Genomic DNA, 16,225 nt, shown 5'->3' with positions numbered 1-16,225 from the left:
ATAAGGGAGGGGGAAATTCCTGAATTATTCTTTTGTTGGAAACTGGACTTTGAAATTCAGTGCCGGAGGGAGCCCCGGCCACACCTTCCATGTGTAATATCCCAAGAAATATCCCTCCAGCCCTTCCTGGCTCGTGCTCCCAGCGAGCCACGTGGGGATAGGGAAAGCAGGGTTTGCAGGGAGCATGACCTGGAGGGGATTGGGAAGGGGGAGAAAGGTGGGAAATGTGGAGGGCAAGAAAAAGGAAGACCAATGTGGGACTGCATTTGGATCCACTGGAACCAACTTTCTATGGATCAAAGCAATACTTTTGATTTTTTGGGATTCAGAGCTCTCTAGGATCCTTTGGGTATCACACAAGTCCATCCCTGAAGTGCTGCATTCCCAGCTCAGTGCAGGAAGGGAGCTGGATCATCCTGTATGGATGAGGTTTGGCTCCATCCCTTAGTGGGTTTTTCCAGTGGGTCTTTTCCCTTTAATCAGGTCTGGGAAGGGAAAGAGCAGCATTCCTTGGGGGAGTGGGAGCTGAGCAGGATTGGGAGGCAGGAGGAAAACTCAGGTGAGAAGGATGTGGATCATCCACACCTTGATTTAGGCACCAGGGAAGGAGGAAAAATGGGAAGGAGCAAAGATTCCTATGGATACGTCCAGAGGAGGGTGGTCTGGGAATGGCAGCCACTCGGTGAGGCTCAAATTTGAGGATTTGAATCCTTAATGAGCCGCTCCCAAAGGGGTTTTCCTGTCTGGTAGGGGCTGTGTGGCATTCGGGAGCTGTTTCACTGAGAGGCTGGAATGTGGGAATGTTGACATTGTCCCTAAGGAAAGGAGGGAAGAGTCCTGTTTTTATTGTAGATGCGTTGTTCCACAGGATTTTACACTTTAGGATGGGGAATCACAGGGCAACTCCAACATGGTCAATCCAGAGGGATCTGAATCCGGGCTCAGGATCCTTTCACCAAATCTTCTGATCCTCCTTGAACCTGGCTATGTGTTCCAACGCTGTCACGGGCAGGAACTTGTGGAAGTGCTGGTGGACCTGGATGGGCTTTAAGGTCACTTCCCACCCAAACCATTCCAGGATTCCATGATCCCTGTCCCTCAAGATCAGTTCTAGGAACCTGTCCTTCAGTGGAGAAGGAAATTAAGGAATGAACTTGATGCTTTGAGTTATCCCAAGTTAAAGTCATCATGCCATATAAAAAGAAGGATTTTAGTGCAAATAAAGTTGAGTACAAGGGAATTTTTGGGAGTGGATGGGAATGGCAGGGATAGAAGAAGATGGATGCTCTCAGTAAAAAATATATCCCAAATATTCAATTATGTTGGATATTTGAGCCAGAATAATGTGGAAATCTGCCCTTTGGATGCTGGGATCTTTCTGCAAGGAAGGTGAGTCCCAGCTGGGATTTTCCCAGTGTCCTGCAGGGCTAGGGACACAGGGACAAGGCTCTGGAATTGTAAAGCAGGTTCTCGTGGCCTGGGGCTGTTCCCAGCTGAATAATTCCATGGATGAGCTTTAAATTCCCCCCCCCCAAGGCAAATCATTCCAGGATTATGGGGTTCTAAATCACAGAATCATGGAATGAGATTCTACAAATCAAATTATGATTTTGTAAATCTGTAAAAATATGGGATATGATTCCATGGATACTAGGATTCTAAATGACAGAATCATGCATTCTAGCATTCAATATCCTGAGTTGGAAAAGACCCCCAAGGATCTTCCAGTCCAATTCTGACTTTAGTTTTTTAGTTCTGGATTTAATCTTTATTTCATTAAAATATTACGGACCAACATCTAACAGGGTTTGGGTTGGGCTGGTGCTTGGCTTCCTGGGAAAAATCCATTTTCCCTTAATTTCCCTTCCTTCCCACACATCTTGTGCCCGAGACGGGGGGCTGAGAGCAGCAACAAGGGGAGCAGGGAATAACAATTGTCTTAATGTGGAGAGAGAGGAGAAAAAAGGGCTCGTTCTCTCCATCCCGAAATAATAGACCCATTACTGTCCCCAATCCTCAATCCCCCTCCTCTCCCGGGAGAAGAATTGGTCACTGCACAGCTGTGGGAGCGGGATAAATATATTTATATATCCCGGAGAATCTGCCCTTCTCAATTGGGATGTGGGGCTGGACAATCCCTCATTGTGCCCGGGCTGGCCCGCAGCAGAAAGGCCCCACAGTTTGGGGCTGGCAGGGCCCCGGCGCTCCGAGAACTCGGAACTTCATGGACATTATTCCCAGCGAGCCCTTATTTATTTGATTGGAGTCATTATGGGGTGGGAGGGGCAGGGGGGGAAGGGGGAGTCGGGCGTTATTTGGGATTGTGGGAACATCTGGAGTGAACAAACCACAGCTGGGCCTTCCCCTGAGGGGGCAGGGGTTGGGCTTTGGGGTGGGATTTGGGGCTGGATTTGGTGTTTGGAGCTGGATTTGGTGATTTGGGGCTGGATTTGGGGCTGGATTTGGATGATTTAGGGCTGAATTTGGTGCTTGGGGCTGGATTTTGGTGATTTACAGCTGGATTTGGTATTGGGGGCTGTTTAGGGTGATTTGGGCTGGATTTTGGTGATTTAGGGCTGAATTTGGTGCTTGGGGCTAATTTAGGGTGATTTGCAGTTGGATTTCCGTGATTTGCAGCTGGTTTAGGGTGATTTGGGGCTGGATTAGGGTGATTTGAGGGTTAATTTTTGGTGGATTTAGGGCTGGGTTCTAGTGATTTGGGACTGGATTTTGGTGGTTTGCTGCTGGATTTTAATTATTTAGGGCTGGATTTGGTATTTGGGGCTGGTTGAGGCTGATTTGTGACTGGATTTTGATGATTTATGACTGGATTTGGTGTTTGAGGTTAGAATTTGATGATTTGGGGCTGGATTTTGGTGATTTGAGGTTGGATTTTGATGATTTGGGGTTGTTTTAGGGTGATCTGTAGCTGGATTTTGGTGATTTGCAGTTGTTTTTGTGGTCTGTGGCTGGAATGTGAGGCTAGATTTTGGGGATTTACTGGTTTTTTAATTTGTACCTGGATTTCAGTGATTTGTGTCTTTTTTAAAAACCGGATTCTGTTGATTTGTGGCTGGTTTTGGAATTTCGGGGAGGATTTTGGTGGTTTGTGGTTGGATTTTGTGCCTCAGGGCTGGTTTTATGAACAGGTTTGTTGGTTTGTGGCTGCATTTTTGTAATTTGTGGTGGGTTTGGTGTTTTGTGGCTGTTTTTTTGGTTCTTTGTGGTTGGGTTTTTGTAGTTTCTGGATGGATTTTGGTCATTTCTGGTTGGACTTTTGATGGTTTATAGCTCTTTTTTGGCACCTTGTAACTGGGGACAGATTTTGGTGCTTTGTGGGTGTTTTTCAGTAATTTCTGGACAGATTTTGGTGTCTTGTGGCTTTTTTTAGTGCCTTGTGACTTTGCTTTGCGGCAGATCTTGGTGTTTTGGGAGGGGAGTTTGGTGCTTTGCGAGGGTTTTTGGTGCTTTATTTTTTTGTGCACAAATTTTGGTGCTTTGTAGCTGTTTTTTTGGTGGTTTCTGGATGGATTTTGGTAGTTTGTGATGTTTGGTGACTTGTGGCCATAGTTTAGTGCTCTGTAGTGTTTGTTTGTATGGTTTCTGGACAGATTTGGGTAGCTTGTGGCTGGGTTTTTGGTGGCTTGGGGCTTTTTTTTTTTTCTTAGTGCTTTGGTGGCTGGATTTTGGTGCTTTGTTGTTGTTTTTCTGCCAGTGGTTGGTGGCTGGATTTTTGGCAGCTTTTGGCTGATATTTGGTACCTTGTGATTTTGTGGCAGATCTTGATGTTTTGTGAGGAGGGTTTGGTGCTTTATGAGGGATTTTGGTGTCCCGTGAACAAATTTTGATGCTTTGTGAGGGATTTTGGTGCTTTGTGCACATATTTTAGTGCTTTCTGGCTGGTTTTGCGGTGGTTTCTGGACAGGTTTTGGTAGTTTGTGCCTGTTTTTTTTTTGTTTTGCTTTCTGGTGATTTATGGCTCGTTTTTTTTGGTGCTTTGTGCACAGATTTTTGGGGCTTTAGCAGCTGTGTTTTGGTGCCTCGTGACTGTTTTTTAGCGCTTCACCAGCGGATTTTTAGTTCGCAGGGTCCCTCCTGGTGCCTCACCACTGTTCTTTGGGTGACTTTTGGCAACCTCGGGAGTCGGCGGCGTTGCCGAACCCCCTTTGCGGGGCGGAGGAGGAGCAGCGGGCGGGGAAGGGCCGGGAAAGAGGGAAGGAGCAGGGAAAGAGGGAGGGCAGCAGGGAAAGAGGGAGGGCAGCAGGGAGAGAGGGAGGAGCGGCCGCAGCAGCCCAAGTCCGGGGCAGCGCTCGGCGGACGCTGATGGGCATCGGGCGGGCGCGCTGGGCACGGGCACCGGGAGCCCGGCGCTGAGAGCGGGGCTCGGGCGGGGCTCGGGGGTCGCGGCGGAGCCCCCCGGGCCGGGGCGATGCCTCCCTGCAGCCGCACGGACTGAGCCGGGGCCGGCCCGTGCATGGCCCAGCCATGGAAGTGGTGGACGAGACGGAGGCTCTGCAGCGCTTCTTTGAAGGTAACGGGGGCACCGCGATCCCGGGATCCCGGCTCGATCCCAGCCCGATCCCGGGATCCCCAAAGGCAGCGCACGGCGCGCGCCTTGGAATGGGGTGGGTGGGAAGGGAGCTTAAAGCTCATCCAGTGCCACCCCCTGTCGTGGGCAGGGACACCTTCCACTGTCCCAGGTGGCTCCCAGCACCGTCCGACCTGGCCTCGGACACTTCCAAGGATGGGGAAGCCACAGTTTCTCTGGGAAACCCATTCCGGTGCCTCAGCACCCTCACGGGGAGGAATTCCTTCCCAACATCCCGTGTAACTCTGTTCTCTGGCAGTGGGAAGCAATTCCTCCTTGCCCTGTCACTCCAAGCCCTTTGCCAAAGTCCCTCTCCAGCTCTCCTGGAGTCCCTTCAGGCACTGGAAGGGGCTCCAAGGTATCCCTGGAGCTTTCCCTTCTCCAGGCCAAACAATCCCAGCTCTCAGTCTGGTTCTGTACCATCCTAGCCTTGTCCAGCTCTGGAATGGCACAGATCCCTGTCCTGGGGCACAATCCAGGGGCAGCTGTGCATCCTCCAGTGCACACCGTGGGTGCCAAGCTGGATATCCTGGCAATTGTGTTGTGCCATGCGTTAGATTCCCACTGCGACCCCAACAAGGACCTTGGAATGTCCCTCACCATCCTTGGAGCAGGAGCAGGCTCATGGCAGTGGCTCTGGCCTATGGATTCCAGATGTTTTCTGGAACCTGGATCCTTGTGGACATTGCATGGCTGTGGATCGCTCTCCTTCCCACCAGAGTGGAAAAGTGGTTGGGAAGAGGAGTTGGCCTCTGTTGGATGGAATGTGGTTGCTCATGGCTGCACTGGGATGTGTTGGGAGCCTGATCCCATTGTTATTCCTGCCTCAGCTCCATGTTCCCTTTCCTGCTCTGGCCTTCTTGGCACGTTCTACTCTTCCTCACAGTGGTGGGATCCTTCTCCTTCCTCCTCGTTGCTTTGTTTTCCTCCCTTGTTTTCCAGTGGGGTCCTTGGTCACTTGCCAGGCCGAGGTCTAGTTGCCATGGGCTGTGTCCTTTGGGATGAGCCCCTGGCACATGGATGTGCTGCTTGAGGGAATAACGTGCCCATCCTGGTGAGGCTCCATTGCCCCGACAGGTCCTGGGGTGGATCCCGATCCATGATCCAGCCCCTTAGGAACAGTGAGATTGTGCAGTGAGCCCCCAGAGGCAGTTGGGGTGGGACAATAGTCTCTGTGGATTCTTTGTCTTGCAGAAGGATTTGTCCTGGAAAGTGGGAACAGAAGATGCTCTTGGGAGCGAGTGGAAGCTCAAGCTGCTTCCTCCCTGCTTCCCTCTCTCCTGGCATCCATCTGATCTCTCATAAGGCATCTCTTCTTCAAAGGAAGAAGCATCTCCTGTTAGTTCTGACCATGATCCCAGATTCCCAGGAGCCCCAGGATTAGGGAGGATGGGAAGCCTCACCATGAGGGCTCTTATCAGCTGCTCCCAGCCCATGTTCTCTGCAGTCTTCCGAGGTTTCCTTTTGTTTTAGGATTTCACTTGGGCCAAACTCTTAAATTCTCCTTTCCCACTTCCCATCCTGAGGGTGCTGAGCACCTCCCGGGAGTCCTGCAGAGCTCTGGCTCTGCATCCCAATGTTGTTTATGGACCAGTTCTCTGTCTCTTCAGTTGGAGGCATGGAATTTCTCCCTCTCCCCAGAGCGTATTTATTATAATGTGGAGATTTCTTTCTTTTACTATTTTCCTGTTCTTTCTGGGTGCGATCCTGCTTGAGCTAGGTGACTCCAAGGGATCCCTGACAACCTCAGCCATTCTAGGATTCTTCCTCTCTATTTTCTTTTTTTCTTTCTTTTTTCTTCCTGTTCTCCTTTTTTCCTTCTCCTTTTTCCCTTTTTTCTCCTCCTTTTTCCCTTTTTTTATCTCTTTCTCCTTCTTTCTTTCTCTCTTGAATCAAAACCATCCTGTCCCTGTAAAAATCCAGGATCAAGGGAACTGTGCCTGAAGGATATTTCTTACCCTCAGCTATAAAATCCTTCTTAAAACCTCTCTGAGCCAAATATTCCATGGAGCACAACTTTGTTTGGGCAGCTCAATCCCTTTCCCGCTGTTATTCCAGAGCATCTGTTCCGACACGGAGCTGGAGGAGGAGAAGGGAAGAGAAGGAAGTTTTACCACCAGGAATTGTTGCTCAGTTTTTCCCTCTTGTGCCCAGTTTAATTGTGGTGCTCCGAGGAATTCTGAGGCCAAACTGATCCTCTGTTTTTTTGGGAGTGAAGGTCAGGGCCTTAAATCATGGCATGGAGTTGGATTTACTCTGGAATCTGGCCCTCCTGAGGAATTAATGGATTTTGGATGTGGTAAACAATAGAACTGTTGGAATTTAATAATTTACAGGAATAAATTAATTATCCCATCACTCCTTTAAAATTTATCACTGAATTCCCATCATAAGGAAATCATTTTCCAAACTGTTTTTCTCTTGGAGTGAAATATTCTCTTCTTCTCACGTATCATCCCATCCCTGAAGAGATCTCTTCCTGCAGGCTGAGAACCCTGGAATAATTTGGGAATTCTCTTTCTTTTGCTTGACTCTGATTTTTCCAGGATCTGAGCCTGCTGTAAGCAATCCCAGAAAATTTAAGAGGAATCCCTGAGCCCTTGGTATTTCCCAGTGTCAGACAAGGATTAACTGGGCTCCTCACGGAGACGTTTGGGAGTGGGGGCTGTGCTGGTGGAACTGGGGAAGAATCGGTGCCTGTGGTCATTCCAAATCCTGGAATTTGGTTGGTTCCATCTGCAGACCCAGGCTTATTTTGGGAAGCAAGAGCTCCCAAGATCTTAGCTCTGGTTGGTGCCTCCGGTTTTCTCGGCTGTGAGTGATGGACCTGGATTTTCCTAAATTTTCCTTGGTGTTTGCTCAGGCAGGATTTCCTTGTTTCCCTGACTATTCTTGTTTCCCTGGGTGTCCTTGTTTTCCTGGATATCCTTATTTCCTTGTGTATTTTTGTTTCCTGGGTATCCTTGTTTTCCTGGATATATTTATTTCCATGGATGTCTTTGTTTTCCTGGGTACCCTTTGTTTTTCTGGGTATCCTTGTATCCCTAGATATCCTTGTTTTTCTGGGTATTTTTACTTCCATGGATATCCTTGTTTCCCTGGGTAATCTTGTTTTCCCAGATATCCTTATTTTCCTGGAATATGGCTGTCTGCTCTTTGTGGGTGAGATCTGAGGAATGTGAAGATGGAGAAACAGAAAAATGATGGGAAAGATCCCAGGCTTTGCTCTGGTATTTGGGATGGAAAAAGTCTCTGAGGGAAAAGACGCATTGGGAATAATTTCACGCTTTCCTGGGATGAAGGTGTGGGGAATGCAATCCTGGCTTTCCGTATTGAGCGTCCTCAAGCTGGGCTTCTCCTGTGTTAGGAAGATTCTTGTTGTCCTCAGGCACATGGTGGAATTTTTGGGATTGTCCTGTGCAGGGCCAGGAGTTGGACTTGGATGATCTTTATGGATCATCCCTTCCCACTCAGGAATCTTCCCAAGCTCTGTGGTTTGTGTTAGCACAGTTGATCCATGTGTTTGGAGGTGCCCAAGCCCATCCTGCCTGAGGAGAGCTCAGGCAAAAATCCTGGAGCAGGGAGCATGGGATGCCGGGGTGGGTTCTGGCAGGGGAGGGAAAGGAGATTTCCATGGGTTTGGGAGTGTTCCTGGAGCGTTTGTGTTTGGATTCAAAGGAAAAGGAGGGAGTTGACAGCGTCTGACCCTTGGCTGGCATCCTGCTCCCAACCTTTCCCTTGCTCCTGCCCGCCCCTGCCTCAGGGAAACGCTTACGCCACGGCTCAGCTATTTGGGATCCCTCTCCCGGCTAATTTATGAGATAAGGGCTTGGGGAAGAATGTACAGCGGGAAAGATGTGCGGAGCGGGGCTGGCGGGGGCTGGGAAGCGGGAATTCGGGAAAGGAAGAAAGAAAGAAAGGAGAGCAAGCGCTGGAAGTTGTTTGGGGTTGAGGTGGATCTGGGAAAGACAAGAGTTGGTTCAGCAGAAGGGGAAGATTTCCGTGGAAGTTATCCAACAGCTCCACAGGTTTTCATGGAGCACAAGTGTCTGGAACACTGGGAATGTTGTCTGGAGCAGCCGTGTGTCTGTGCAGGGGTTGCTGGGCTCTGTGTCTGCACAGGAATCTCCGAGCTCGGAGTGAACGGGAGTCGATGGTTTTGCCTATGGGAATGTTTGGATATGTGTGATCAAGGAATCCTGGAATGGTTTGGGTGGGAAGGGACCTTAAGGATCATCCAGTCCCACATGGCAGGGACACCTTCCACTATCCAAGCCCCATCCTACCTGGTCTTGGACATTCCAGAGATGGGGCAGCCACAGCTTCTCTGGGAAATCCTTTCCAGGGCCTCAGCACCCTCCCAGCGAAGGATTTCTTCCCAATATCCCATCTAAACCCTCCCTCTGTCATCCACAACTTCTCTGGACAGCTTGTTCCCGTGCTCCTGGTGTTGGTTAACACTCCTGGTGATTTTGATTATGGAGCACTTGGTGCCTGTGAGGAGGAAGTGTCGCCCTGAAGGAAGAGGTTTGGAGCATTTCCCTGATTTCCTTGGATGAAGGAATATAGAATAGTGGAGCTGAGGGAGTGAGGTGGCCCCTGGACAGTTGGGATTGCCCCTTGTCCACCATGCTAGGCCATAAGGGGGGGTTTGGTTGTGGTGGGAATGAGTGGAGAAGGAATTGACAGATTCCTGCTGGTGTAAACCAGCTTATCCATGAGAATCCAGGGGCCGCTCCCAAGTCTTCCTGTTGCTTTTGGGATATCTTGAGGCTGAAAATTGGGAGCAGAAAGGGCAGGAGGACAGTGGAACCTGGGGGTTCTGTGCTGATATCTCATGTTTTAGGTTCCTGGGCTTGACATAAAAATGCAACAACACGGATCAGAACATCGTTTTTCATGGAATTCCTTGAAAAAATGGCTCTTTTGGGGCTTCCTACTCACTCACCACCCTCTGCCTGCCCCCAAATCCATTTCCAAGGCTTGATGCTGGAGAGAGCTTTTCCCACACGGAGCTGCTGTAGCAGGGGGAGAACCCCTTGGAAAAGCCCAGCGTGATCCTTGCCGGGGGGGGGGTGCTCCTGGCTGTGGGAGGAGCAGCTTGGGGATGAGGTGGCGGCGCAGGTGACAGTCGCTGCGGGGCCTGGCTGGCGCCGTGGGAAGGTAAGAGGCTTTGCCCGGAGTTCTTTGGGAGCCGGGAGTCAGCCCGTGCCGGAATGGGCCCGGGGAAGCTGGTACAGCACAAACACATGACCATCCCTGCGGGTAATCCCCTCGCGGTCCCAAATCCCAGTGCGGAGCAGCGGCTGCCCGCTCGCCTCCCCGGCCCTCCCACTCTTCCCGGAGGGAATAGAAAAACCAGCAGGCAGCAGCAGCCCTGGGAGCTGGAGGAGCTGAGCTCAGGGAATAATGACACAGGGAGAGAGCAGGGATACGGCGGGAGCTTGACATCGGCTCTCACCATGCTCAGGATGCGCTGGATCCGAGCAGGTAACAGCACGGACCCCCAGCCCTTCCATGGCTTGCCTTGCTTTCCCCTCTGCCTCTCTCTCTCTCTTCCCAATGGGATTGTTCCCTGGTTTTCCTCTCTCTTCCCTCTGTTTGAAGCTTCCCTGCCTGCCTGATTGGTCAGCCCTCAACAGGAGCAGGTGATGTGAGGATGCTGCTGAGTCCAGCTCTATCCCAGGGCCTGAGCAGAGCAGGGAAGAGACAAAAACATTCCCTTGAGCTCATCACCACACCCAGGTGGCATTCCTGGACACTGGGGGAAGCTGCCACGTCCATCCCAGTAGGAGATTCCTGGAGTCTCTTCAGCCAAAGGACTCACCCTCGTCTGCTCTTCAGGGAAAGGTGCCAAACGCTGCCACTTCTGGCGTGGTCTTGTGATGGTTGTGCTGGTACTTCTCCCTCCCATTTTCCAAAAACTCCTTTATCCTGGACCCCAAAACTCCTTTATCCTGGGAAAAGAGCAAGAGACATCCAGGTGGAGTAAGGCCAGAGAGCTGTTCATGAAAGAGGGATCCGTAAAGCCTGATAAAGGGCAGGCTGGGATTTGGGAATGTGATGTCAGCACGAGGCTCCAGGAGGAGGAACTTTGCCCAAGTCCTGGGTAATGCCCCTTCCATAGGCTGGTGCCCTGGGAGCGATGCCTGGACACGGACAGGGAGAAGCTTCAGGAAGAGGTGGCAGTTGGGATGGATTAGAGGGAGTTGTGCTGGAGGTGTGACCAGGATGGAAACGGTGACACAGAGATCCGGCTGAGCCCGTGCGTGGGATGGGGTGTGGAAGGGCTGCTGCATGCAGGGATATGGGAAAGGAATCCTGGTCAAGGAGGAGCCTTGGGATGCTGGATGGACAGGTTTCCTTCTGCTTCCTCACCCTTATCAGTGAGAGGCCTTACAGGACAGTCATCCCAGCTGGCAGAAAGAGGGAATTAAATGGCTCCTGGGCATGGTTATTTCAAAGAAGAGAGATGGGATCCTGCTTTGCTTTCCCTCTTCTGGACAGGGGCCCTATGGATTGCTCCTGGTGGGAATGGCTGGAGTGAGATGGTGGTGAGGGTGCTGGCACAGGTTGCCCAGAGAAGCTGTGGCTGCCCTATCCCTGGAAGTGTCCAAGGCCAGGTTGGAGAGTGCTTGGAGCAACCTGAGGTAGTGGAAAGTGTCCCTGCCCAAGGCAGAGAGTGGATGATCCTTACAGTTGCTTCCAACCCAAGCCATTCCAGGACTCCTTGATCCGGAGCTGGGAGCTGTGCTGGGAAGGTGCAAGTGAACCCAAGGGCACTTCCCAGCCCATGCCTTGGCGTCCCTCTCAGGTATCCCAGCCTGGGGATGGCGTTGCTCTGGCACAGCTTTGCCGCCCTTGCCGGGGAACCCTCCTGCCTCTTCCCAGTGGTGCTGCTGATTGGACTTTGCACTCTCTGATAAGAATCCCGGGACACTGAATGTGCCTGAGGAATGATTAACCAGCGTGTGCCGTGCCAGAGGACAAGGGAGCAGCTGTGGCTGGAGACACAAACAGGAACAGTCTCATGGCTTTTGGGGCCAAGCTGGTGTTTTCCGGGTGTCCATCCCGTGCTCCAGCATCATTCAGGAGAGACAGCCCTTAGCACGGGGCATTCCAGAGGGGTGCCAGGACTGGGGATGGACAGACAGGGATGAGACAGTGGCAGAGAGCCACCATCCTGCTGCTGTGGAGGGTAAATGGGAATTCTGAGGAGTGGAGGGTGGATTGATCCCTGGAAGTGTCCAAGGCCAGGTTGGACAGGGCTTGGAGAAACCTGGGCTAGTGGAAGGTGTCCCTGCCCATGGCAGGGAATGGAACTTGGATGAGTTTGAAGGTCCCATCCAACCCAAACTACTCCAGGATTCTATGGTTGGAAGCCACACTTGGCTATCCAGTGGCTCTCACTTATATTTTCATGGATATATCCTTTTATTCCAACTGACTGGCATGCTTGGCATGCCCTTGCTTATCCAACAGACCTTCCTTCTCCCCATTCTTACTGCACAGCAGGACATGTAATCGTGGGATACTTTGGGTGGGAAGGGACATTAAAGATTATCCAGTTCCACTCTCATCCGTGATATCTTCTCCCTGATCCGGTGGTGATGGTGGATAACGTGGCCAGCCCAGAATCCCGCACTCCAAGCCGGCTTCCAGTGGCACCTGGAGCATGTTCAAGGCACATTTGAAGGAACGGACTCTTTCCCGAGGGAAAATGTAATGTGACACTCAGAGTCCACCACTTATCTCACTGAACTTTGGCTGCTTTGGGGCAGTTACTCCAAACAGGGAGAGAGAAAGGTGGGAAGAGTGGCTAGGCCTAGCTGCAAATGGAGCAGACAGAATTCTTGTGGAATTCCCTGTCCACAAATGTTCCCAAGTGCCAGCACTTGTGTATTTCCCTGGGTTTTGGGGTGGTGGGGAGGAGAATTGGTTGGGAAAGCCAAGGCTGGGGTTTTAAACAGCCTCAGAGTGCTTGGATCCAGGCTGGGTGTAAAAAGCAGGCATTAAAGGAATTTTTTCTGGGTTGATTTGATTTTCTCTGTTTTTTTCTATTGTCTTTGGTATCACCCCAACTTTGCTATGCAGTGGCAAATTGTTTTGGTTTTCCTACCCAAGTAGTTTGGTGGGGAGGAGACAGTGCAGAGGGCGTGGGGTTGGCATGGAACAGGATTTTTGGAAGGCTCAGGTGGGATTTCTAAAGAACTGGAGGGTTCAATCATTGATTTATAGAATCCTGGAATGGTTTAGGTTGGAAGAGACCTTAAATCCAATCTTTTTCCATGGGCAGGGACACCTTCCACTGTCCCAGGTTGCTCCAAGCCCAATCCAACGTGGCCTTGAACACTTCCAGAGGCTGGGGCATCCACATCATTTACGACTTTCAATGCTGAGTGTCGATTGCTTGAAATCCACATAAACAGGAAAGCAAACATCTTATCAGCCTACTGGATCTTGGCTTATCTCCTGTGTTATGACAAGCCAGGGTTTATGGACATTGATTCATGGAAGCACTAAAAAGGACGCTTTGACTTTATTGGGAATGAAACACCTGCTTAAGTAAAGGAAAACTTGGAAAACCGAGCCTTTTAAGGGCCATCAGACCTTTTTACAGTTGGCTGCTTGCTGATAATACGGTCAGTGCTCCTCTCCCGAACAGACATGGGGTTTTCCCAGATCCCATCCATCCCAAATTCCGAGGAGTTCTGGGCAGGGGGGAATCCTACCTGTCCTTGTCCCCTCCGTTCTGTTGTAATATAGTTTTTTGGAAGGGGTATTGGAATGGAGAGGTTGAGGTGTAGGGAAGGCCAGGCCTGGATTGGACAGGGCTTGGAGTAACCTGGATTAGTGGGAGGTGTCCCTGCCCATGGAATGGGTGGGGCTGGGTGATCCTTAAGGTCCCTTCCAACCCAACGCATGCTGGGTGATAGATGATATTCCCAAACTCACCTCACAGTGTTGAGGAGCCAGAGGGATACAGGGAGCAGCCCTGTGAGGACCTGCAGGCTGGGAACAGCTTTCACAACCTGGGATGAGGAGTTTGGATGCTGGAAGCTGTGCTGGTGTTCTCAGGGAGGGGAACTGGACAAGCTCAACTCAGTCCAATGGGATGGGCTGTGGAATGTCAAGGTAGGGACCTTTCCTACTTCCAGGGTTTTAAGAACACGTCGTGTGGCTCTGGACATCCAGAGGGCATCTTTGGATGCAACAGGTCAGGAATGATCACTGAGAGGGATTTTTACAGGATTTCCAACCTCTAAAAGTTGGGTCTAAGTTGGAAAACCCTGCAGGATCATGGAGTTGAACCATTCCCCGTTCTCATGTTGTTAAGGTGTTTTTCCTTCATTGCTGGTTTTGTTGCAGCAGGGATGAGCTCCGAAGGTTTTTTCCCACTGCCACAGAGGGTTTATCCATGAGACTGAGATCACCATCCTGATTTTACTAGGAGAAAAGGGCTTTGCCACCTTTTCCTTTCTTGTATCCATATAATCCCTTGCAGAGGCAATTGAACAGAAACAAGGGGCCAGGAATCCTGGGAGTTTCTTTCACCCCATGTGAGCAGAGATTGTGGAATCATGGAGTCTTTTAGGCTGGAAAAGCCTCCTGGGATCATCCAGTTCAACCATTCCCCTGGCATTACCAAGACCACCACTATCCCATGTCCCCTTCCATGAAGGAATTTTCCTTAATATCCAATCTAAACCTCTCCTGCTGCAATTTGAGGCCATTTCCTTTTGTCCTGTCCCCTGTTCCTTGGGAGCAGAGCCTGACACCCACCTGGCTCCTGTCAGGGAGTTGTGGAGACCAGGAGGGTCCCCCTGGAATGTTTTTGACCCCAGTCCCTTCCTGGGGGTCTCTGCTAGGAATATCCTTGTGCCTGGTATTTATTTTGGAGATGACTCATTCCCACCTTCCCAAGCGACCTCCTGATCCTCTCCTCCCCGTGGCACATCCTCAAGCAGCATGCCAGGAACCTTCCCTCTGGATCTGGGCCTCTCCAGTCAGCCCAGTGCTTTGAAGTGATCCTGGGAACACCCAGGGAGCGCATGGGATGGACGGGATCCAAGCAGCACGTTTGGTATCTCGGCTGTATTGTCTGGGAAGTGTTTGCTAAAACCCTGGAGCAGGAAATATGTTCCAGGATGGCTCAGAGTTGGTCAGAAAAGGCAAACAAGGGTTTGTTGTTTTTTTTAAAAAAGAAACCTCAGTGCACTGTGAGAAGTGGATGTAAGAACAGCCAGCATGGCAGCAATCCCTAGGGAATTTTGGGGTTTCAATAATGGATTCAATTGCGTAGAATCCTGGAATGGTTTGGTTTGGAAGGGACCTTAAAGACCATCCAATTCCACCCCCTGCCCATAGGACCATGGGACCATGGAGACAGAAATGACAGCCGTGGACCTGTCCCACTTCTATTGGTCGTGTTAGATCCTGGGAAAAGTGGGATCCTCCTTGGGAGCTTTGTGCCACATGGCACACCCCCTGTGATTTTCTTGGGGGACAACTCTGGAGCAATCGTCCGAGCTGTGTGAGGAGCAGGAAAACCCTGGTGACCCAACGCTCCTCCTTGTGAAAGATCCGTGGTGGTTGCACAAAACTTGGGATGGCCCTCCCCAAGCCCTGGAAAATGTCCCATCTAGATAAATGGCTCTGCATTTTCCTCCCAGTCTCTGGAGATTATCCAGCCTGGACAGACCTTGGTGCCTCCCAGTTGGAAGGGAGGGAATGATGTGTCCGATCTGGACACGGTGTTCCCGGCGATGCTTGGCTGCCTCTGCTCCTGTATCTTGGTGCTGTTCCATTCTTAACCTCCCTCCCTGAGGATTGTTTTGTGCTGGGGGGGTCTCCAGGAGAGGCAGCAGCTCTCCAAAACCTGAGTTATCCTGAGTTCCCTGTGTGTGGTGTGGATATCTTAGAATTGAGCTGATCATGGCTCATCCTGGATCTCCAGATTCCCTAAGAGCCTTTCCAGAGCCACAGTGTTGCCCTGCATCAAGGTCAGTGTCCAGGGACTGCATTCCCTGGGTTCTTTCCTTGGAAGCAGAAGAGCAGTGGGATGACAGCTCAGGATCTGCCATCATCTTTGTCAGCTCCTTGTGCTTCCCTGAGTATTCCCTCTCTTGGTCACTGCTGAGCATGGGAAAGCTCTGGGCAGCTGGATTGAGTCTCTTCTTGGTGCTGGTATGTAGCTGTTAACTATATTATTAATTTTTTATCTGTTCTGGCAATAATTCACTCTGAGGGAATGGTGTGGGATATGGATATGGACCTTCACCACCACAGCAGTGTCCAGGAGCTCACCCACAATGTGTTATCCTATGGAAAATGTCCCTCCTGTCCCCTCCCAAAGTTGCAATCTGGATAAAACAAGGTCAGGTGAGGCACCTCAGCAGAAGGGATCCTCAGGAGCTTTTCCCCATCCCTGTTTTTCCCATGGATGAGGCCGCGGCCTCGTGCAGCGGGAGCCGCCAGATGAAGTGGCCTCCTCCGGTCCTGTTGTCCCTGCTCCAACACCCTCATCCCGGGAAGGGAGATAAAGGCGTTGTCTCCAAACAAACAGGGCAATGTGCCCCCCTGGGCAGGCACCTTGGAGCCTCCCAAATGGAGCCGCTGTTCCTGCCCTCGGAGAGC

General features: G+C 51.0%; 1 protein-coding gene across 6 annotated transcripts in view; it reads left to right on the top strand.

The window, feature by feature from the left end:
- Window positions 1-4,264: 4,264 nt before the first annotated feature.
- Window positions 4,265-16,225, top strand: part of MYRF (myelin regulatory factor) — a 44,228-nt gene continuing 32,267 nt past the window's right edge. For all 6 annotated transcript variants that reach the window (XM_058860963.1, XM_058860940.1, XM_058860955.1 and 3 more), the window contains exon 1: window positions 4,265-4,531. In XM_058860963.1, the coding sequence (XP_058716946.1) occupies window positions 4,486-4,531 (46 nt within the window). In that variant the 5' untranslated portion in view covers window positions 4,265-4,485. The remainder of the gene's footprint in view (window positions 4,532-16,225) is intronic.

The sequence above is a fragment of the Poecile atricapillus genome, chromosome 1 (assembly GCF_030490865.1).
Source record: "Poecile atricapillus isolate bPoeAtr1 chromosome 1, bPoeAtr1.hap1, whole genome shotgun sequence".
NCBI classification, from domain to species: Eukaryota; Metazoa; Chordata; class Aves; order Passeriformes; family Paridae; genus Poecile; species Poecile atricapillus.
The sequence above is the reverse complement of the archived record's forward strand: the minus strand, read 5'-3'. Positions and strand labels throughout refer to the sequence as shown.